This window comes from Scyliorhinus canicula, chromosome 7 (assembly GCF_902713615.1).
Source record: "Scyliorhinus canicula chromosome 7, sScyCan1.1, whole genome shotgun sequence".
Lineage (NCBI taxonomy): Eukaryota > Metazoa > Chordata > Chondrichthyes > Carcharhiniformes > Scyliorhinidae > Scyliorhinus > Scyliorhinus canicula.
This window is the reverse complement of record NC_052152.1, coordinates 120,330,313-120,353,709: the sequence shown is the minus strand read 5'-3', so window position 1 is coordinate 120,353,709 and position 23,397 is coordinate 120,330,313. Positions and strand designations below refer to the sequence as shown.

Here is a 23,397-nt window from a genome sequence, read left to right as displayed (position 1 = left end):
GGAGTTTAATGCGGAAAAGTGTGAGGTGGTTCACTTTGGAAGGAGTAACAGGAATGCAGAGTACTGGGCTAATGGCAAGATTCTTGGTAGTGTAGATGAACAGAGAGATCTCGGCATCCAGGTACATAAATCCCTGAAAGTTGCCACCCAGGTTAATAGGGCTGTTAAGAAGGCATATGGTGTGCTAGCCTTTATCAGTAGGGGGATTGAGTTTCAGAACCACAAGGTCATGCAGCTGTACATAACTCTGGTGCGGCCGCTCCTGGAGTACTGCGTGCAGTTCTGGTCACCACATTATAGGAAGGATGTGAAAGCTTTGGAAAGGGTTCAGAGGAGATTTACTAGGATGTTGCCTGGTATGGAGGGAAGGTCTTACGAGGAAAGGCTCAGGGACTTGAGGTTGTTTTCGTTAGAGAGGAGAAGGCTGAGAGGTGACTTAATAGAAACATATAAGATAGTCAGAGGGTTAGATAGGGTGGACAGTGAGAGTCTCTTTCCTCGGATGGTGATGACCAACACGAGGGGACATAGCTTTAAATTGAGGGGTGGTAGATATAGGACAGATGTCAGAGGCAGTTTCTTTACTCAGAGAGTAGTAGGGGTGTGGAACGCCCTGCCTGCAAAAGTAGTAGACTCGCCAACTTTAAGGGTATTTAAGTGGTCACTGGATAGACATATGGATGAAAATGGAATAGTGTAGGTCAGATAGGCTTCAGATGTCGGCGCAACATCGAGGGCCGAAGGGCCTGTACTGCGCTGTAATGTTCTATGTATGTTCTATGTAACCATTCAGTCCATCTCCCGTTGGAAAACCGAGACCCCGTTAGTGACGCCGAATGGCACCCTAAGGAAGTGGTACAGGCGGCCGTCCGCTTCAAAGGCAGTGTACGGGCGGTCCGCCTTGCGAACAGGGAGCTGGTGGGAGGCAGATTTCAGATCCACTGTCAAGAAGACCCGATACTGTGCAATCTGATTGACCATATCAGATATGCGTGGGAGGGGGTACACGTCGAGCTTTGTTTACCGATTGATGGTCTGACTGTAGTCAACGACCATCCTGTATTTCTCCCCAGTTTTCACAACTACCACTTGGGCTCTCTCAAGGACCTGTTGCTAGCCTCGATAATAGCTTCCCATAGCAGCCGCTGGACCTCAGACCTGATGAAGGTCCTGTCCTGGGCGCTGTACCGTCTGCTCCTGGTGGCGACGGGTTTGCAATCCGAGGTGAGGTTTGCAAACAGAGAAGGGGGTCGACCTTAAGGGTCGTGAGACCGTACACAGTAAGGGGTGGTAGGGGCCGCAAATTTCAGGGTTAGGCTCTGGAGGCTGCACTGGAAGTCCAGGCCGAGTAGCAAGGCAGCGCAGAGGTTGGGGAGGAGGTAGAGCCGGAAGCCGCTGAAGTCTATGCCCTGGATGGTGAGGATGGCGGTGCAGTACCCCCGGATCATCACAGGGTGGGATCCGGAGGCCTGGGAAATTTTCTGACTAATGGGATGTACCATGAGGGAGTAGCGCCTTATCGTATTGGGGTGGATGAAGCTCTCAGTGCTCCTAGAGTCCAGAAGGCATGATGTCCCGTGCCCATCGACCTTCACTGTTGTCGACGCGGTCGCAAGGTTGTGTGGTCGGGACTGGTCAATCGTGATGGAGGCAAGACGCGGCTGGTGTTGGGAGGCCCCTGGCTGGTCAGCGGTGGTTGTAGGCAATGAGCGGCCTGATGAGGTGCCCGACGAGCAGCGGTCCTGGGACAGGGAAGATGGCGGCGCCCAGGGGACGCACGTGGCGGGCGGCGTTAAAGATTGCGGCGCCCACGGGCCATACGTATCCTGCAGCAAGCAAGATAGCGGCGCCCAGGGGCCACATGTGGGGGGTGCAGGGACAATAGCGGTGATCAAGCGGGCCTGGCACACAGCAGCGAATGTCCTTTCTTCCCGCAGGCCTTGCAGAGCGCGCTCCGTGCCGGGCAGCGCTGCCGGGGGTGTTTTGTCTGTCCGCAGAAGTAGCACTTGGGTCCCCCGGGGTTGGTTGGCTGCCGTGCGGTGCCGGCTTGGGGTTGGCTGGGGACGGTCACTGGTGGGGTCCACGAAGGGGTGTTCGCTGGCGGGGTCCATGATGCCCAGGATGGGGGGGGCATGCGGTTGGGCGCGTACGCCTGTACATTGCGGGAGGCGACTGTGAATGAGATCGCGAGTTTCTTGGTCGGCACGATGTCAAGGGTAGCCCCTTCTAAGAGGCTGCCGAAATGGCTGCAGCTCGGAGAGCCAACACATTTATACACTGCCTACTGGGCGGAGCCAGCAGGCAGAGATCTACCCCCGTACCTGTAGTACAGGAGCCTTACTGTGATACACCTCATATGCGATATATATACAACAGTGGTAACGACCACAATTCCCATTTTCCACAAGCTAGAGCAAATCCAAAACTCTAGAACAACATCAGGATGTTGATCTTTTAACACAATCTTCGAACCACCCTGTACAGGTTTTAGATCGTGATTTCCATTTTTTTCCATCTCTTCATTTTTTTAAATGTCTGTGAAAAAAGTCTCCACCGGCAAAATATTTAAATTGTCATTTTCTTGTTTAAATTCAGGATCAGGTTTATCTTTAAACTTGCTTTCATGATTTAAACTTGCAGAGTTCTTTTCTGGGCGATGCATGTTTACTCTGCCTCCTTTTGTACCACAAGTTCATTCTTCTGTTGAGTAAAATCCTCTTTAACCAGCGTTAAGAACTTTGTTAAGATTATGTCGATGATCAGACAATAATCTTGATACTCCTTCATAGTCAGTTCGCAAACTATTTTCAATCCTTCCTGCTTTTCATTTTCCCTTTCAGTATGAGCTTTGTCTGGTTCTTTTCTAGCAAGGTTTAGTCATTCTGACGCTTGAATTTATATTTCTCACCACTCTATGGTATCACTATTGTTTCCAGTAAACCATTCTCTTTCAAAGTGATTCTTTCCTTTGCTTTATTATCTTTGAGTTCAGTTATTATCGGCTCTCCGACATCTTGTTCATGCTTTGCCTGAATGTTTCATTCAAATGATGTCACCACATCTCCAGCTGCCATTAACCCTTTGCTATCAGTCAAATGTTTTAATGACCTTTTAACATTAACAGGTTGAGTCTCTGACTCTTTGGAAATATCTTTAGATATAAGTCCCACAACAGGGTTACAGAAAGCCATTGATTTTTGGGTGTCGCTCAATTTCTTAAACATTTTTGGTTTTTACACCGGGCTTTTCTAAAACCACGAGAGACAGCAATGCCTTATCCCCAACCAAGTAATTTCCTACTAGAAATTAAGAGGTAAATTAGGCACAATCCCCACACCAATATAGTAGGTGATCAAATTACACTTCAAGTTAACTTCATATAATGGAACAAGTAAACAATTTCAATTAATACCCTATATCAACACACTTTGATTTAGAAACCTTTCTGGAGATACATTCACAGCAATTTCTAACTTCAATGGGCTGATGCTGTGTCTCCAAAAATCATGACCGACTTGTCAATTTTACCAGGCAAAATAGTGTTCCTTCACCTTTAAACAGAAAACTTCCATAATGTCCTATGATATGATTTACCCCGCCAGCGAACATTCAAAGCTAGATTTTTGTCATGAGCTTCAACTGCTGGTATAGAATTTTGTGAATCCTATAAAAAGCTATAGGTTTGTATTTTAATTTCCAACAGTCTGTTTTTATATGTCCCCTCATGATAACAATAACATGTCAGTCCATTTGAATCCGTTATCCTCCATACGTTTTTAATATTCATTGGAGTATCTGCCTTTTCAGAGCTATACTGCTCAGTGCAACCAAAGTTCTATTCATTGTCAAATCATAGAACCATAGCAGTTATGGCACAGAAATAGGCCATTTAGTCCATCATGTCTGCACTGGCCAATAAAAAGAGATTTTAAAAAACTAGCGCTCATTCTAAGCTCACTTTCCAGCAGCTGGCCCGTAGCTTTACAGATGACAGCATTTCGGACGCAGCTCCTGGTACCTTTTAAATGAGTTGAGCATTTCGGCGTCAGCCACTAATTTGGGCAGCAAATTCCAGATGCTCACCACCCTCTGGGTGAAAAAGATTTTCCTCATGCCCCCACTAATTACATTACTGTTTTTGTATTCAATACCTAGCCCAATAAAGGAATGCATTCCATCTGCTTTCTTGACCACCTGTTCTGCCACCTTCAAAGACCTGTGCACATGCATTTGAAGATCTCTTACTTCCTCAGCTCTCGTCCTGTTTATTGAATATTCCCTTGCTTTGTTTTCCCTCCCCTCACACTTTGACAGGTTGAATTCCATTCAACATTTAGGGCAGCATGGTAGCAAGTGGTTAGCACTGTTGTTTAATTCTGGCATCAAGTGACAGTTTGTGTGGAGTTTGCACATTCTCCCCGTGACTGCGAGGGTTTCCTCTGGGTGCTCTGGTTTCCTCCCACTGTTCAAAGATGTGCAGGTTAGGTGGATTAGCAATGCTAAATTGTTCCTTAGTAATCAAAAGGTTAGGTGGGGTTACTGGGTTATAGGAATAGGATCAGGGCACGGGCCTAGGTATGGTGCTCTTTCCAAGGGTCGGTACAAACCTGATGGGCCGAATAGCCTCCTTCTGCACTGTAGAGATTCTATGATTCTATGATTTGCCACTTTTCTGCCCGCTCAACCAACCCATATAGTTACAACTCACCCAGACAAGGCTTTTCCATCAGCTCAGCCCCTTCCCCCCATTTCCATCCTTCCTCCAACTGCTCCTCCCCCATTTCCCTCCTTCCCCTCCAATCCTCTCTCCCAATCCGCCCATTTCCATCCTTCTCCCCAATCCCCCTCATTTTTCTCCTACCCCCAATCCACCCCTTCTCCCTATTTTCCCGACCCTCCCACCCCCCTCGCCCTCCCCTACCACCCTGCCTCACTCTCCAAGGGTCTGAATAACATCACCCGAGGGTGATGCTCCTGTGCCAGCACTGTCAGTCAAGGGCAATGGGTGGGGGGTGTGGGGGTACTGCAGGCAGGCCTGGTGTGAAGATTAACATGCCAGAGGCTTCACATGTATCAGGTGCAACATGGTTTAATATTGACATTTCCATTCTCCCTAGCTACAGATAGTGACCCCAGAACCTGCCCCCCTCCTCCCAAGTGCCCACTTAGTGCTCCTCAATATTCTTGATCTTCCCTGGCCTCGTGTTACATCTAGGTGTGTCTCCAGAATGCACATCAACGGTGGAGCCTGCCTGCTGCTTTCTGCACCCTGTGATCTTTGATGTTCTTCGTGCACCTCCTCTGGAGGGCCTGGAGATGGTGGGCACTGGTCAACTTACCATTTTCACTGGCGTCACCATGCCACCCTGTTCTGCCCGCAGTCCTTGAGATTCATCGGTGTCAGGAAGGGGGGTGTATTTTGAACAATTGGAGACTACCGTCATCTCCTTCGTGGCAGGCCCTGGGTTGGCCTCCAATGCTTCCTCCTCCGTGACATAGATACATAGATACATAGAAGATAGGGGCAGGAGGATGCCTTTTGGCCCTTTGAGCCATTCATCACGATCATGGCTGATCATCTAACTCAATAGCCCAATCCTGCTTTCTCCCCATAGCCTTTGATCCCATTCTTCCCAAGTGCTATATCTAGCTGCCTCTAATGAATTCCACAGGTTCTTTGGGTGAAGAAATGTCTCCTTACATCTGTCCAAAATGGTTTACCCTGAATCCTCAGACTGTGACCCTTGGTTTTGGACACACCCATAATTGGTAACATCTTCCCTGCATCTACGCTAGTCCCCTGTTGCTCGTTCTGGGTGAGTGTGCTTTACACTCAATTGGCTCTGTTTATTACTTAGCTCTGGAGTCGCCAGGTATTGTTATGATACCGCCACAAGATTCAAGTTCAAGTTCAGACCAATGACTCAATACACCAGTTAGTAAGTTCAAAACAAGACACGTTTATTATAGCACAGTTATTTACTACTCATGCATATAATACTAAGACTAAACTATTCCTACCACTAACAGGCCAATACTTATCTGGAATAAGGGAACTGCCGGATCAGGGAACAATGGCCTCTTGCTTTGTCCTGGATCCGCAGGCTTCTAGTCGGTGTGGACTAAAGGGGTCAGGAGTGTCTATTCTCGTAGCGTACGTTGTATGACACTTACTTGTCAGTGTAGCAATTGGCCTGGCCTCTCCTTCTCATGTTCACGGTCCTGGAGAGTTGCTGCTCAGGTGTTCTGCTGGGCGGGTCAGCTGAGAGAGTGGAGTGCTGGCTGAGAGAGGCTGGCTAAGAGAGCGAGCTGGGGTCGGGGTCTCTGTCTTATACTGTTTTGGGTTTCGCGCCCATCTGGGCGGACCCTCTATAAACTTGCAATTGATTGGGTCTGTTCCCAATCGATTGATTTGAACTTCCCCAATAACGGGGCTGTTCCTCGATCACTGGGCGGTTCCTTCCACCTTATTTGTGTCCTTTTGTTTCAGACTCCACTGGCGCCGGGATGTCTGACCTTCTATAGAATGTTTCAATCTCTTCTAATTGTTGTGTCCATTGTGCCTGGGAATCACCGGGAATCGCTCACTTAATATGCGCAGCTTGTTAGTTACAATGCTGTCTGGTTTCTATAGCAGCCAGAATACACAGGGGATTCTGCAAACTGCTTGTCTCTTTGCAACTGTCCATTTTTCCCTGTAACCTTTGCGTTCTTCCATTTTGTGTGAGGAAGTGGCCAACCCAGGTGGCTACACCCCGTACTAGCACTATGAGAGTCTCCCACATCGTGGTGGCCTGCTGCGTCCTCCCCCCCCACTGCGCAACAGAGGGCCTTGTCCACCGAGAAGGATGCGGGGGAGGGTAAGAATGGGCAGGACATGGGCCCGGGCAAGCATGGGAGGCTGCACAACGTGTGTGCCTGGGAGTGGTCATGACAGCTACATCCTGGGACACTCGGAGACACCCGTCACTTTCGAGGACCACCCCAGGATGACGGGTTGGCGCAAAATTTTATAAGTCCACTCGCTCAACCTGTCCAGATCATGCTCTAGGATCCCTGCATCCTCGTCACAATTCACCCTCCCGCCTAACTTGGTATCGTCTGCAAACTTTGAGATGTTACATTTTGTTCCCTCATCCAAATCATTAATATATATTGTAAATAGCTGGGGTCCCAGCACCGTTCCCTGTGGTACCCCGCTAGTTACTGCCTGCCAATTTGAAAAGGACCCATTAATCCCTACTCTTTGTTTCCTTTCTGCCAATCAATTTTCTATCCACCTCAATACATTTCCCCCAATCCCATGTGCTTTAATTTTGCACAATAATCTCTTATGCGGGACTTTGTCAAACACCTTCTGAAAGTCCAGATATACCACATCGACTGGCACCCCCTTGTCGACTGTCCTGGTTACCTCTTCAAAGAATTCCAACAGATTTGTCAAGCATAATTTTCCCTTCATAAATCCATGCTGGCTCTGACTGATCCTGCCACTGCTTTCTAAATGTTCCGCTATAAAGTCCTTGATAATGGATTCAAGCATTTTCCCAACTACCGATGTTAGACTTACTGGTCTACAATTCCCTGCTTTCTCTCTACCTCCATTTTTGAATATTGGAGTGACATGAGCTACCCTCCAATCTGCAGGGACAGTTCCAGAGTCTATCGAATCCCAGAAGATGACCACTGATGGTGCTCAGAGGACCTTGTGGGACCATGAGATGGAAAGTCAGCTGGAGTGAGCTCCAGAGGCCTCTGAGTCATCTGGCTCTACCAGTCCTGGCAGCTCCCCATTATCTGCGCCATGATGTTGATGCCCTCAGCGATGATCCTCAGTTACTGGACCATGTTCTGCAGTGCCTGGGCAATGTCCACCTGCATCTGGGACTTGTCCCTCATCAACTGGGACATGATGTTGAGGCCCTCAGCCATGATGGTCACAGACTGAGCAATGCCTTGGACATCACCACTCAAGACGCTGACCTCGTGCTGCAGGCATTCCGCTGTGATCGCCAGCCGGGCAGTATTGGCTTCGGTGCCAGGCATTGTCGGCATTATTTCCTGCGCCTGTAACCTTTGGGACTCCTCCAATTGGCTATGCAGTCACTGAAATGTACCTGACCTCCCCTCCTCAATGTCACGGTTTTGGCCGATCATCTGCATCAGCTCTGGGAGAATCTTGTCCAGAGACTCAGGGCGCGATTCTTCGCTCCCGGGAAAAATCGGGAGGGCCGTCGTGAACTCGGCCGAGTTTCACAACGGCCTCGGAGGCCGCTCCTCGCCCCCTATTCTCCCCTCCTGGCGGGGCTAGGAGCTGCGCTCCGTAACTCTCGGCCGCCGGGCGGCGCGCCGAGAGTGACGCAACGGCGGCGCCTATGTGACATCAGCCGCGCATGCGCAGGTTGGTCGGCTCCAACCCGCGCATACACGGCTGACGTCTTTCCCCTCAGCCGCCCCGCAAGACATGGTGGCTTGATCTTGCGGGGCGGCGGAGGGGAAATAGTGCGTCCGATTGAGACGCCGGCCCAACGATCGGTGGGCACCGATCGCGGGCCAGTCCCCTCCCGAGCACAGTCGTGGTGCTCATTCCCCACCAGGCCCCTACAAGCCCCAAAACAGGCATCTCACAGAGTTTTCACGACGGCAGCGACCAGGTGTGGTTGCCGACGTCGTGAACTGGTCGCGAACGGCAGGCCGCTCGGCCCATCCGGGTCGGAGAATCGCTGGTTGCTGTGAAAGACGGCGAGCGCCGATTCTTCCGAGCGGGGCGGTGGGAGAATCGCGGGGGGCGCCAGGGGGTCGTGAAATTAGTCAGCGGGGGGCCCTCCCGCGATTCTCCCACGCGGCGTGGGGAGCGGAGAATCGCGCCCACAGCATCTGACTGGGATCCAGCTGAGTCCTGGGATCCAGCAGACCTCTGGCTGCTGACTCTCTTATATGTTCCTGCCTCCACCTAATGCGCATCAGCAACTGTGTGGTGCCCACCAGATAGTGCCCCAGAAGCTTGTCCACTATTGTCACCCACTGAGATGTGTGTCTCTGCGCTGGTGGATGGTGGGGTTGTGTCTCTGCGCTGGTGGGTGGTGGGGTTGTGTCTCTGCGCTGGTGGGTGGTGGGGTTGTGTCTCTGCGCTGGTGGATGGTGGGGTTGTGTCTCTGCGCTGGTGGGTGGTGGGGTTGTGTCTCTGCGCTGGTGGGTGGTGGGGTTGTGTCTCTGCGCTGGTGGATGGTGGGGTTGTGTCTCTGCGCTGGTGGATGGTGGGGTTGTGTTTCTGCGCTGGTGGGTGGTGGGGTTGTGTTTCTGCGCTGGTGGGTGGTGGGGTTGTGTTTCTGCGCTGGTGGGTGGTGGGGTTGTGTCTCTGCGCTGGTGGATGGTGGGGTTGTGTCTCTGCGCTGGTGGGTGGTGGGGTTGTGTCTCTGCGCTGGTGGGTGGTGGGGTTGTGTCTCTGCGCTGGTGGGTGGTGGGGTTGTGTCTATGCGCTGGTGGATGGTGGGGTTAATAGCTGTGACACCTCGATGGTGGTCTCCTCAGAGCTCTCTTCAGAAGTGCTCTCTTAGGTGACGGGGATGGGGGTTTACCGACTCCAGATGGCCTATCAGATGGAGATCCTGCGAGATAGCGAAAGGAAGGATCCTTTTGTCTGGCATGAACTTCATATGAGACAGGTCATCTGGGTGAAGAGGGAGTGGATCCTCACCTCTCTAGCGCAGGCCTCGATCAACCCCCCACCCCCCCAGGCCTGTTCCTCACAGTGCTGAGGACTCGGATCTCTGGGACTCCACTCCCCATCTTGGCCCTCTCCCACTTATTATGGGCTCTCTTTTCCTGCGGGGATAAAGAGAGGACCTTGTGAGCCCGCATACTTGATGGGTCGGGGGCTCTATAGCAGGTGGCAAGTGTGAGCACCGCACCTAAACATGAAGGGGTTGTGCTGGTGGGTGCCAGGGGTACTGAGGAACACACATGAAGACCAGATGTGGGGAGGGTGCGAGGTTTCGGACAGTGACCTGTGGGGGGAGGTTGGGATTTAGAGGGATGGAGCAGGTGGAACTGATGCCAGGAGAGAGATGGTAACTTACCCTTGCAGCTCGATGGAGGTCATTGGCCTTCTTCCGACTTTGGACGGCTGTCCTCCTAATCACGCTGCCCTCACTCACAGTCTGTATCGGTGGCCCATCTGCTGGTCCTCCAACCCCCTCGGGGGAACAGAATGCCCATCTCTCATTCACAGCACCGAGAAGACTGGTCGGCATACCTAAAGTAAGGAGCAGATCTGTGTGCTGTCAAGCTTGCATGTTGACTGGAGTGCTGAGGGATTGTTTAAAAGCATCTCCCCTTGTTAGCAGTGAGATGCTGAGGCACAAGTCTGGCGAATCAAGCGGCGAGGCAGCCAGTAATTAGTGAGAAGCTCATAGGGGCTCATCTTCGGTACTAACTGCCGTTGAATACGGGCCACGATCTCGCCAACGCAGCCATCGAGAAACACCCCACCATTCACGCCAAAGTGACACTTAGAAATGTTTCCATTGAATCGCGCCCACAGTCTTCCGTTCACAGTCCCAAACTCGGCCCGGTTTTAAGAGGATCTCTTCTCATTATCCCACCAGGGTGAGTCTTCCAGTATTCTTTTAAACAGATTCCTCTTCACTCAACCTTCTGAAGAGAATCAACTGGATTTCTCGTAGGAAGGTACTTCTTGCAAATTAATTCTCCCCAAGTTGTGTTCCTTTGAACAGGGAATTTACCCTCACCAGCATTCTATTTCATAGTTTATCTGAAAACAGTCTTTTATCCCTATGTCCAGCATAACAGTGCCTGTTGTGACGTTTTATCCCCAAACCTCTCTGAGACTCCATACAGAGCAAAACAGGCTGTCTCCTCCTTTTGTGTACGTGTTAAAACTTGCACCTTACTTTCAATAAGTTCCAATTTGAGTTTCTGTTTCAGAAATAAGCAGGATACATGGGCTTATCTGTGGGCAGATTTCATAGGTGGTCACCATCCCCTTTTCCACACTAGTCAATTTTACCTTGAATTAAACTGGACAGTTGAAAACATAACCAACTTACAAAGTCCTGTGTTCATAACACAACACTTTAGTACTACTGCCAGGGTGTTGCCAGGGATGTTGCAGTAGTCAGTGCCTTCAGCCGTTTCTTGATATCATATGGAGTGAATCAAATTGGCTTGGATTAGCATCTTTGATGGTGGAACCTCAAGAGGAGGCCGAGATGGGTCATCCATTCGGTACCTCTGGCTGAAGATACTTTGAAAATCATTAGTTAGCTGAGAGGTTCGAAGGCTTCTCTTGTGGATGTTAAAGGCACTAATATAAATAAAGACTATTTATTCAGAAGGGAGAAGGTTATGGGGTAAGCTCATTATGATTATATATAAGCATCAAATGGCATAGATAAGGTGAAACCAGAAAATGAATTTAAAGCCAGTGGAATACATTTAAATCAGTGAAAATTGCATGTTGAAAACCAGGTTAATAAAACATTCCGAACTGAAGGTTGGTAAATGTTTGGAATAATCTAGCAGCTAGAGCAGCAGAATTTAAGGGTTTAATGGAGTTGGTTGTTTTGTTGCATCAACATTATTAAACTATTAACAAGGTATGTAACATCGTGCACCTCCCACAACAGCATCCAATCAAATTATACAGTGGCTCCTAAAATACCTACATTTTCCAGAACCTGTATTTGTGCACTTTCACTAAATATACATGTTCACTTCACAAAAACAAATAGACAAACACACATTAACACAGAAATACCAGAGAGACAAGCCTGATGGGCCAGATTCTTTTGCAATTCTTTACCTGTGTGATCCTTATCATAAAGTTTGAAAGCATCAATGACTTCAGATTTGTGTGCATAAAACTTTTCACGCAAGGACCTCAGGGCTGAAGCTTCAATGACACTCACTCTTGACATGAAAAAGAACAGAATTCAGGTGTAAAGGATCCAACTGCTTGGAAAGTTTTTAAAAAAGAATATTAAAGTTGTGCTGCAAGCTCCTACAAATCTTCATAAATAGATGGAATTTTTTTTAAATGTCTGAAAGTAAACTACAAGTGTTAAAAAAATGTTTTTACTAAAGTTTTCAATTTTACAAAATCTTACAAAGCTTATCAATTTTTATAAAACCCCTGAAACATAAAATAAGAAAAAAGTACAGAAGAGAACACAATCCCCACACGCCCAAAGCCCCCCAACCGCCCCCCCGCCATCCCCCACCCACCACTGCCATCCCCCCTCCCTGCCCCCACCATCCCCCTCCTCCTTAGAAACTGACGGTGATTAATTCCTTGAAGTAAGTGATAAAAGGCCGCCACCTCAGGTAGAACCCTTCGATCGATCCCCTCACGGTGTGCTTAACCTGCTCTAGGTATATAAACTCCATTAGATCCCCTAGGCATGCCAGGGCACTTGGTAGGGCTGGGGGCCTCCACCCCAGCACGATTCGCCTCCGGGCGATCAATGAGGTGAAGGCAAAGATATCTGCTTCCGCTCCTGTCTGCAGCCCCGGCAAGTCCGACACCCCAAATATGGCAACCAAAGGGCCATATTCAATATTAAGAATCACCAACATGGTGCTAAAGAAGGAAACTCAAAAGCTCACAAGTTTGGGTCAGGACCAGAACATGTGCGTGTGGTTTTCCAGGTACCGCTCACACCATTCTTCCACCTCTTTGGAAAACAACTACTCATCCTCTCCCTGGTTAGGTCTGCCCTAAACACTACCTTCAGTTGGATCAAGCCCAGCCTCGCGCACAAGGATGTGGAGTTCACCCTGTGAAGGGCCTCACTCCATACCTCATCATCTACCACGGCCCCCAGCTCCTCCTCCCACTTCACATTCACTCTATCCACTGAGTTTACTTCTCCTGATGGGATGAGCCCATAGATTCTAGACGTGTTACCCTCCTCTGACCCCGCAGTAAACTTCAAATTTAACTAAGTTGCTCACAGCTGGACACATCTGTCATAGAATCATAGAATTTACAGTGCAGAAGGAGGCCATTCAGCCGATCAAGTCTGCGCTGGCCCTTGGTAAGAGCACCCTGCTTGAGCCCTAGCCTCCACCCTATCCCCATAACCCAGTAAACCCACATAACATTTGGACACTAAGGGGCAATTTAGCATAGCCAATCCGCCTAACCTGCACATCTTTGGACTGTGGGAGGAAACCGGAGCACCCGGAGGAAACCCACGCACACATGGGGAGAAAGTGCAAACTCCACACAGACAGTGACCCGAGGCCGGAATTGAACCCAGGACCCTGGAGGTGTGAGGCATCAGTGCTAACCACTATGCCACCATGCCGCTGTAATATTCACAATGATGGGGGGGGGGGGGTCGGTTTCGCTCAGTCGGCTGCACGGCTGGTTTGTGATGCAGAGCAACGCCAACATTGCGGGTTCAAAATCCTATACCTGAGGTGTGGTGACCCTCCAGGTTAAATCACCACCAATCAGCTCTCCCCCTCAAAGGGGAAAGCAGCTGATGGTCAGCTGGGACTATGGCGACTTTCATTTTATTTTATTCACAGTAAAAGCAGCAGCTTGTTATTTTGCAGGCTTCGGAATGATACTCCTAAGGAAGCTAAACAGGTGGCAGAGAAACATGCCGGGCCACACGGTAGGGCAGCATGGTAGCATAGTGGTTAGCACAATTGCTTCACAGCTCCCGGGTCCCAGGCTCGATTCCCGGCTTGGGTCACTGTCTGTGCGGATCTGCACATCCTCCCCGTGTGTGCGTGGGTTTCCTCCGGGTGCTCCGGTTTCCTCCCACAGTCCAAAGATGTGCAGGTTAGGTGGATTGGCCATGATAAATTGCCCTTAGTGTCCAAAATTGCCCTTAGTGTTGGGTGGTGTTACTGGGTTATGGGGATAGGGCAGGGTTGTGGGATTGGGTAGGGTGCTCTTTCCAAGAACCGGCGCAGACTCGATGGGCTGAATGGCCTCCTTCTGCACTTTAAATTCTATGATTCAGGACCCTGAGAAAGATTAGAGCGAGATCAGGACTTTAAGCACCGTCAAGTATTGTAGAATGCAGTTGAAGAAATAGGGAGAAGTATCCAGGGAAAAGTGATTTGAAAGGAAAAGATAAAATAAAAGCAAAATACTGCAGATGCTGGAAATCTGAAATAAAAACAGAAAAAGCTGGAAAATCTCAGTAGATCTGGCAGCGACTGTGGAGAGAGAAACCGAGAGCTCTGAAGAAGAGTCACACAGACTCGAAACGTTAACTCAATTTAGCCTCCTTCATTTCAGATGGATGACCTTCCATCAGAATTTTTGCAATACTGGTCGGAATGTTAACGTTGTTTCTCGCTTCACAGATGTCCCTGACCTGCTGAGTACTATCAACAAATGGTGCCTGTTTCTTTCCTCTACTCACCTTTGTTGGAGAGTCAGCTTCCTTGTACATTTACTAACTCGATACTGAAAAAAGTGAGGCACTAGGTCAGGACCAAGTTTGACATAAGCCCCGCGATTGCTGCCCTCTTCATAGTAATTCGAGGCAGAGAAAATAGTGATAACCTACATGAGAAATGTTTCATTTAGCTCGCTGTGATTTCAGCCACATCCAATGTAATAAAGCTGGCATTGCAAGATAGTGGGAGAACGTACGGTTGCTATTTTACCTTTTCATTGTGACACAATTCATATCCTTCTTGCTTACATTCATGTGATCTTATCAGCAGCTTTAAATTGTATTTTTCCAGTATGCATTCCGTCACATCTTGACCAAAATAACAGCCCCCACCTCGGAAGATGTTTGGGACACAGCCAGTGAGATTTCGAGGGTCACTCCACAGGATGTCCACAATCTAGAAAAAGATAACTAACTGAATAAATTGTTGATTTCCACAATGCTAAGATATGAGATGAGAACACAGCTGCAAATCCATAGACAGTACACCAATGTCCTGGACTACACCATCACCTTTCCTGGGTACATTCTGTCCCACCAACAGGGCAGAGGTAGCAGCAGAGGTATTCAGTCGGAGGCAGTTATCCTTGGAGTCCAAATATTGAATCCGGACCCCACGATGTCTCACAGCATCAAGTCAAATACAGGCAAGGAAAACTTCTACTGATCACCACTACCCTGCCCCGCTCAGCTGATGAATCAGTTATCATCCATGTTGAAACCAACTTGAGGAGGCATTAAGGGTGGTTAGGATACAGATGGGTGGAGAATTTCAATGTTCATCATCAAGAGTGGTTCGGTAGCACCACTACTGACCGAGCTGGCCGAGTCTTACTTGACCTAGTCCTCACCAATCTACCAAGGATACCATGACAGTATTGGTCCGAGTGGCCACCACACTGTCCTTGTGGAGATAAAGTCCCGTCTTCACATTGAGGATACCCTCTGTCATGTTGTGTGGCACTACCAGCGTGTTAAATAGGATTTTGAACAGGTCTAGCAACTGAAGACTGGGCATTCATGAGGTGCTGTGAGTCATAGCCCAGCATATCCTCCACTCTACCATTACTACCAAGCCAGGGGATCAACCGTGGCTCAATGAAGAATACAGGCAGGCATACTAGGCATGCTGGGGGCTGGTTTAGCACAGTGGGCTAAACAGTTGGCTTGTAACGCAGAACAATGCCAGCAGCGCAGGTTCAATTCCCGTACTGGCCTCCCTGAACAGGTGCCGGAATATGGTGACTAGGGGCTTTTCATAGTAACTTCATTGAAGCCAACTTGTGACAATAAGTGATTATTATTATTATTTATAGCACCAGACATATCGAAAAATGAGCTCTCAACAAAGTGAAGCTATAACATAGGACTAGTAAGTAAAGTTGCCATTGTCCCAGATGATCATTGGCTGCTTTACCCTTTGAGGGGGAGAGCTGACTGGTGGTGATTTAACCTGAGGGTCATCACACCTCAGGTGAGGGGCAAGGTTGAGAAGGGGGGCCTTCATGAATAACCTCAGCTGGTACGGGAATTGAACTCACGCTGGCCTTGCTCTGGATTACAAACTAGCTGTCCAGCAAACTGAGCTTTAGCAGACTCGACAGTGAAAGCAGCCTGCAACAGATAGAGCTGAGTGATCCCACAAATAATGGATGAGATCTAAGCAGTTCCGCCACATCCAGTTGTGAATGGTGGTGGGCAATTAAACAAATCACTGGAGAAGGAGGCTACACAAATATTCCCACGCTCAATAATGAAGGAGCCCAGCACATCAGTGCAAAAGATAAGGCTGAAGCATTTGCTATTCACATTTACCTGCTTCCACTCCATCTCATCTCTTGATGGCTCTTTCAGAAATGGCACTTCACAGTCCAGGCAAGACACTTCAAGGATGGCCGGGGAGTTGTGCTCATTGTTCCGAGTGCCCTCGTCCTTATTACAATCTAACAACTGATCCTGACGGTAGTTCGAATCATTTGGGAGCATTTCCTCTTCACTCAGGTCATGTTGGTTACCGTTTGACTTGTAACTTAACACCGAGGAGTGTGTCAGTGATCCAGCCCTTGGATTTCGGAAGGCATAATGACTAATCTTTGAGTTTCTGGATGTTTCCAGAAGCCTTTCTTGGACATTCCCGTTTCTGTCCAGCATCTCCGAGGTTTGTGCTTTGATGTTGAGTTTCCCTTGGCTTTTCTCATTTAGACTTGCTGAACTTCTGGGTTGAGGTTTAAGTGCGGACTTAAACTGCAAAAAGAATAGGCAATTCTTAATACTGACAATCTATTTCATGTTTAAATCAAAAGGGAATTGGATAAATACCTGAGGAGGAAAAGTTTATGGGGAAAGATGTTTAGAAGAGTAAGAAGCGATTTGATTGAAACATATAAGATCCTGAGGGATGTGAAGAGGTTTTCCCTCTTGTGGGAGAATCTAGAACTAGGGTCACTGTTTAAAAATATGGGGCTGGATTCTCCGACCACCCGCCGGGTCGGAGAATCGCTGGGGGGCGGCGTGAATCCCCCCCCCACCCCCCGCCGTATCCCGAAGTCTCCGGCACCAGAGATTCGGCGGGGGCGGGAATCGTGTTGCGCCTGTCGATGGGCCCCCCACCGGCGATTCTCCGGCCCGCGATGGGCCGAAGTCCCGCTGCTGTAATGCCAGTGCTGCCGGCGTGAATCAAAACACCTCCCTTACCGGCGGGATTGGCGGCGCGGGCGGGCTCCGGGATCCTGAGGGGGGCCGGGGGGATGCCCCCATGGTGGCCTGGCCCGCGATCGGGGCCCACCGATCGGCGGGCGGGCCTGTGCCGTGGGCCACTCTTTTCCTTCTGCGTTGGCCATAGCCTTCACGATGGCCGACACGGAAGTGACCCCCTACTATGCGCATGCGCTGGGATGACGTCAGCAGCCGCTGACGCTCCAGCGCATGCGCGGATTTCCGCCGGCCGGCGAAGTCCCTTCGGCCCCGGCTGGCATGGCGCCAAAGGCCTTTCCCGCCGGCCTGCGGGGCGCCAACCACTCCGGCGCCGGCCTAGCCCCTCAAGGTTAGGGCTTGGCCCCTAAAGGTGCGGAGAAATCTGCACCTTTTGGGCGGCCCGACGCCTGAGTGGTTCACGCCACTCCATCCCGCCGAGACCTCCCGCCGGGTAGGGGAGAATCCAGCCCACGGGCAGAGATCAGGAAACAGGTTCTCTCAGAGAGTTGTGAAACTTTGGAACGCTCTTCCTCGAAAGGTGGTTGAGGCAGATAAGCAAAAGGGAAGGCAGGGGGGTGGGGAAGATTACTGGAGAGAGGAATGTGCCAGAATGTGAAGTTGAAATTATGATCAGTTCAGTCATGATCTAATGAGTGGCACAGCAGAATGGCCTCCTTCTGTTCCTCATTTGAAGATTCACATGTCTGTAAGAGCTGGGGGACTAAATTGAATGGATTTTGCAAAGGGCTGACAGAGGCACTGATGGGCTGAATGGCTTCCATGGTGGATTATACCCCGATTCCCTGATTTACTGTCTTGAAACTTCACTTTGGCATCAGATTCAATGGGTGCGGGTCAGCACCCTCGTCGCGCCCGACTTGGTGTCAGGACGAGGCTGTTGAATTGCTTGAGAGGCCTCGTGCGAGATTCGCAATGCTCTCAATTGACTTAAAGAGTGGCCTTGACGGGGAGTTCCTCGCTGAGGCCTAAATCGCAGAAACACCCTGCTAAATGTGCCGTTGAGCGGACTTTAACTCAAGTCCACTGAATCAAACCCAAAGAATGTTTTGATTACATCGGGGAGATGGTGGTAAAGTGGCAACATCACGTGACTAGTAATCCAGAGGCCCAGGATAATGCTCTGGTGACATGGGTTCAAATCCCACCCCGGCAGCTGGTGGAATTTAAATTCGATTAATAAATCTGCTATATAAAACCACTCTCAGTAATTATGACCATGAAACCGTTGTTGTAAACATCCATCTGGGTCACTACTATGTTTTAGGGAAGGAACTCTACCTTCCTTACCTGGTCTGGCCTACATGTGACTCCAGACCCCACAGCAATGCTGTTGACCCTTAACTGCCCCTCTGAAATGGCCGAGCGAGGCTCTCAGTTCAAAGGTAATTAGGGATGGGCAACAAATGCTGGATCAGCCAGCGACACCCACATCCCATAAAAGAATTTCAAAAAGATAAAACATTGGCCACAATTGCAAGTCAAAAATATTTTGCTGGAGTAAATAGTTCTTAACAAAAGTGAAAATTATAAGTCAGGCAAACTGGTTAAGTGAGTCAATGAAATATTTAAAACTAATGGGCTGTATTGTTCCACACCACCCGCCTCATGATCACCACAATCGGGACATGTAAAGGCCCATTGAACTCAGGCGGGAATTTCCGGTCGCTGGGAGGGTACGGCTGGAGAATCCCGCCCAATGTTTCTATCAATATTCTACTGAAAGTGGATTGCTTCCCCTGTTTTGTACTCAGCCAGCAGACAGATATCCAGACAGACTCATCAGCTCTGGATTGGTTCTCAGGCTAATTAATAATTAAAATCAATGAAGATTTTCTAACCAACCGGAGCTTCTGAAGAGGGAGGGAGACTTCCAATGACAGATCTGAGGCAATCAATGTGATGGGGGTGAATAAATGTAAAATATTATGATATGTATTTTGTGTTATGTGTCTGTTGCAGTAATGTTATTAAAATAACTTAAGGTATTCAAATGATGTGTCTGCTGAAGCTGTGATTAAGGCGTTAACAGTTAGACAGTTGTGATGTCACTCATGGGTCTGACCTTAAGTTTCATTTTCAGCCCTGCCCTGTATCTGTTTCTCGTTTCATTTTTAAGAGTTCTGCTCTGGGTTCTGAGGAAAGGAGGTGTGTTTCTCAGACTGACTTCTGAAAGCTTCTCTCCCAAGAACTTTGTGAATAAATCTCTAAGCCACTAAGTATTAACCGTATTTATAAGTGGCATTTGACCTTTGCATGAGGCTCTTTCTTTATTGAGAGTTTAGATGTAGATGGGAAAATAAGCTCAAAGACCTTGGGCGGGATTCTCCTCCGGCCGGGATTCTCCGTTTTGCCGGCAGCCGGGAGTTTCCCGGCGGCGTGGGGCTGTCCCACAATGGGAAACCACATCGGCCGGCCGGTGTAACGGAGAAGGCCGCCGGCGGGACGGGGCAGCGGGGTGGAGAATCCAGCCCCTTTATTTTTAAGATCTGTTTAACAGTGAATTGAAAAGCTGTTCCTCCTTGGATGTTAATGAATTTGATCCTGTGTTAATAATGAAGTTTGTTTTAATGTGAAAGATCCCTGGATGTCAATGGAATTACTCCTGGAGCAGAGTTTCTTTTCCTCACAGTTTACCATTGAAACGTTGTTGAGGTCTCATCCGGTTTCCTAAAATCAATTGGAGTCTGGGGTCCAGGTTACATAACAGGGTGTTCTGAAGCAAAAATGTAGATCCATAGGATCTCTACAGTACAGAAGAAGGCCATTTGGCCCATCAAACCTTCACCTACCCCTTTGAAAGAGGACCCCACCTAGGCCCACTCCCCTGTCCTATCCCAGTAACTCCACCCAATCTGCACATCTTTGGACACTAAGGAACAATTTAGCATGTTCAATCCACCAAACCTGCACATAGAACATAGAACAGTACAGCACAGAACAGGCCCTTCGGCCCTCAATGTTGTGCCGAGCCATGATCACCCTACTCAAACCCACGTATCCACCCTATACCTGTAACCCAACAACCCCCCCCTTAACCTTACTTTTATTAGGACACTACGGGCAATTTAGCATGGCCAATCCACCTAACCCGCACATCTTTGGACTGTGGGAGGAAACCGGAGCACCCGGAGGAAACCCACGCACACAGCGGGTGGACGTGCAGACTCCACACAGACAGTGACCCAGCCGGGAATCGAACCTGGGACCCTGGAGCTGTGAAGCATTTATGCTAACCACCATGCTACCCTGCTGCCCCTAACTGTGGACTGTGGGAGAAAACTGGAGCACCCACACAGACAATGTGCAGACTCCACACAGATAGTCACCCAAGGCTGGAATTGAACTCAGGTCCCTGGTGCTGTGAGGCTGCAGTGCTAACCACTATGCCACCACACTAGATTACAATATTGCTTTCAGGCAGCACAGTCTTTATTCTGCTCTTAACACCTACTCTGGACCAATGTTTTGTTCTTTACTACAACCAACCCTACTCCTTTTGCCTTTCGTTCCATGACATCTTTGTCATTTAAACCCTCACACCCTCTAAAGTATCCTTGACCATTTTTGCATCAGATTTCAAATCTGAAGATGAGTCATTTTGAAATCAGCACGGGCAACACAGTAGCATTGTGGATAGCACAATTGCTTCACAGCTCCAGGGTCCCAGGGTCAATTCCGGCTTGGGTCACTGCCTGTGCGGAGTCTGCACATCCTGCCCGTGTGTGCGTGGGTTTCCTCCGGGTGCTCCGGTTTCCTCCCACAGTCCAAAGATGTGCAGGTTAGGTGGATTGGCCATGCTGAATTGCCCTTAGTGTCCAAAATTGGCCTTAGTGTTGGGTGGGGTAACTGGTTTATGGGGATGGGGTAGAGGTGTTGACCTCGGGTAGGGTGCTCTTTCCAGGAGCCAGTGCAGACTCAGTGGGCCGAATGGCCTCCTTCTGCACTGTAAATTCTATGATAATCTATGAAAATGCTAACTCTGTTTCTCTCTCCACAGACGCTGCCAGTCCTGCAGAGCTTATCCAGCATTTTCTATTCTTATGTCAGTCCATAAATGGAGTGATACTGACTGGAACACACAGAAAAATGACCTCCAATTACACAGCGATTATATTTGAAACAAAATTTCCCCTTACCCTGTGTCTGTCTATCGAAGCGATGAAATTCAGGTCAGTTGTGTCCGAGATTCCTCCATGGACAACCAGCACCTTTGAGTCAATGATTGTAGCTAGTGGCAACCAACTGAACACATCTTGTATGAGATGAAGAATCTTTTTCCCGTGTAACTGTGCGAGGGAACAATGTGAGCTTTGAGTGGCATGCTGAGGTACAATTCATTGTAAAAGATAACCCGTGGGTTTCCCATGGCGTGGGGTGGCTTGAATGAGAAATCCCATTGGCAAGCGGCAGGAATCGCGTCGCTAGTGAACGGTGCGCCGCTGTGAAACACGCAGCTGGGGGACCGGAGAATCGCGCCCCCTATTTCTATTTAGCAATTGAGTACAAACATTCTGAAGCTGATGTCTCTCTTGGGTGAAACAACGGCAGGCTGGTGAAAAGTGGCTCATTGAGGAGATCAGCATTGGACCGAGGCAGTTTACCGAGGGTGGGATGAAAAGTCAGATATAAAGTCCTCTCCAGTCCTATGTGTGCCATGTGGTAACTGGTTCCTGGTGGTAGTAGTGGAGGCCTGAGACACTGAAAGGCCTCACTGCAATGGTTCATGAATGAGGTGATACTGAGCAGCTCTGAACAAAATCAAGGAACAGGCACAGCACTCCTTACTGTAACAAGCAGGAAAAGAGGAAACCCTTTATTGCTTTGTGCCAGACAGTCTAAATCCACCCCCCTCACCCCTACACATTCAGCTGTAGGATTAGATTGATCTAGAAACTATAGTGACGGTATTTTCAGGTGCAAAATATTCTCCATTGGGTATGTGCCACAGAGAGAACACCCTAACATTGCCCATAATACCCACCTGAAGATAATGCCAGCCCCAGTGTCTAAGTACATTGAGAGGCCAATGCCAAAATTCACACCCTTTGCCAGATTGTCTGCTGCCTAACAATGTGTTACCCATGACTGACCCATGTACGATCCGTGTGTGATCTGTGTGCGCTCCATATGTGATGTGTTTGCGACCCATTTGTGATGTCTGTGTGGTCCATGCGTTATGTATGTGTGGTCCATGTGTGGTGTGTGTGTTGGCACCATGTGTGGCCTCGTGTGTGACCCGTGTGTGGAGCGTGCGTGGCCTCGTGTGTGGTGGGTATGTGGCCCCATGTGTGAGCCTCGTGTGGCATGTGTGTGATGCGTGTGGCCCATGTGAGACCTGTGTATGGCCTGTGTGTGATGTGTGTGGTCAATGTGTGACCTGTGTGTGGCCCCATGTGTGGCACTGTATGTTGTGGAATCAGTTCACTCAGATGAAAAGCAGTCAAAACATCACTCTTGAAGAAGGCTGTTAGGAAAGCATTTGGTCTTTTTAATTTTCCCGAATGCAGATGTGTTGTTGACATCCCAGCTGGATAATCTTACTCCCTCCTCCCCCAGGCCTTTGTAGCCAGGCAGACACTCGGAGCTCCCCTGATGCTATACCAGTGAGGACACAAGTCCAGTACAACATGATGTGGTCTTCTAGGTGAAAATAGTTTTGACAACACCAGGATCACACCCTGATTTAGAACATAGAATAGTACAGCACAGTTAAGGCCCTATGGCCCACGATGTTGTGCCGACCATTTATCCTAATCTAAGGTCAACCTAACCTACACACCTTCAATTTACTGCTGTCCATGTGTCTGTCCAAGCGTCCCTTAAATGTACCTAATGACTCAGACTCCACCACCTCTGCTGGTAGTGCATTCCCACGCACCCGCCACTCTCTGTGCAAAGAACCTACCTCTGACATCTCCCCTATACCTTCCTCCAATCACCTTAAAACTATGTCCCCCCGTGACAGCCATTTCCGCCCTGGGGAAAAGTCTCTGGCTATCCACTCTATCGATGCCTCTCATCACCTTGTACACCTCTATCAAGTCATCTCTCTGCCTTCTTCGCTCCAGTGAGAAAAGCCCTAGCTCCCTCAATCTTTCTTCATAAGACATGCCCTCCATTCCAGGCAGCATCCTTGTAAATCTCTTCTGTACCCTCTCCAAAGCATCCACACCCTTCCTTTAATGAGGCTACCAGAACTGGACACAATATTCCAAGTGTGGTCTAACTAGGGTTTTAT

At 49.0% G+C, this 23,397-nt stretch overlaps 1 protein-coding gene across 6 annotated transcripts in view; it reads right to left on the bottom strand.

Moving 5' to 3' along the window:
- Window positions 1–23,397, bottom strand: part of ppef1 (protein phosphatase, EF-hand calcium binding domain 1) — a 152,948-nt gene that overhangs the window by 12,552 nt on the left and 116,999 nt on the right. For all 6 annotated transcript variants that reach the window (XM_038802819.1, XM_038802823.1, XM_038802817.1 and 3 more), the window contains 5 exons: window positions 21,296–21,445; window positions 16,260–16,688; window positions 14,656–14,841; window positions 14,409–14,551; window positions 11,825–11,931 (listed from right to left, as the gene is read on the bottom strand). In XM_038802819.1, the coding sequence (XP_038658747.1) occupies window positions 11,825–11,931; window positions 14,409–14,551; window positions 14,656–14,841; window positions 16,260–16,688; window positions 21,296–21,445 (1,015 nt within the window). The remainder of the gene's footprint in view (window positions 1–11,824; window positions 11,932–14,408; window positions 14,552–14,655; window positions 14,842–16,259; window positions 16,689–21,295; window positions 21,446–23,397) is intronic.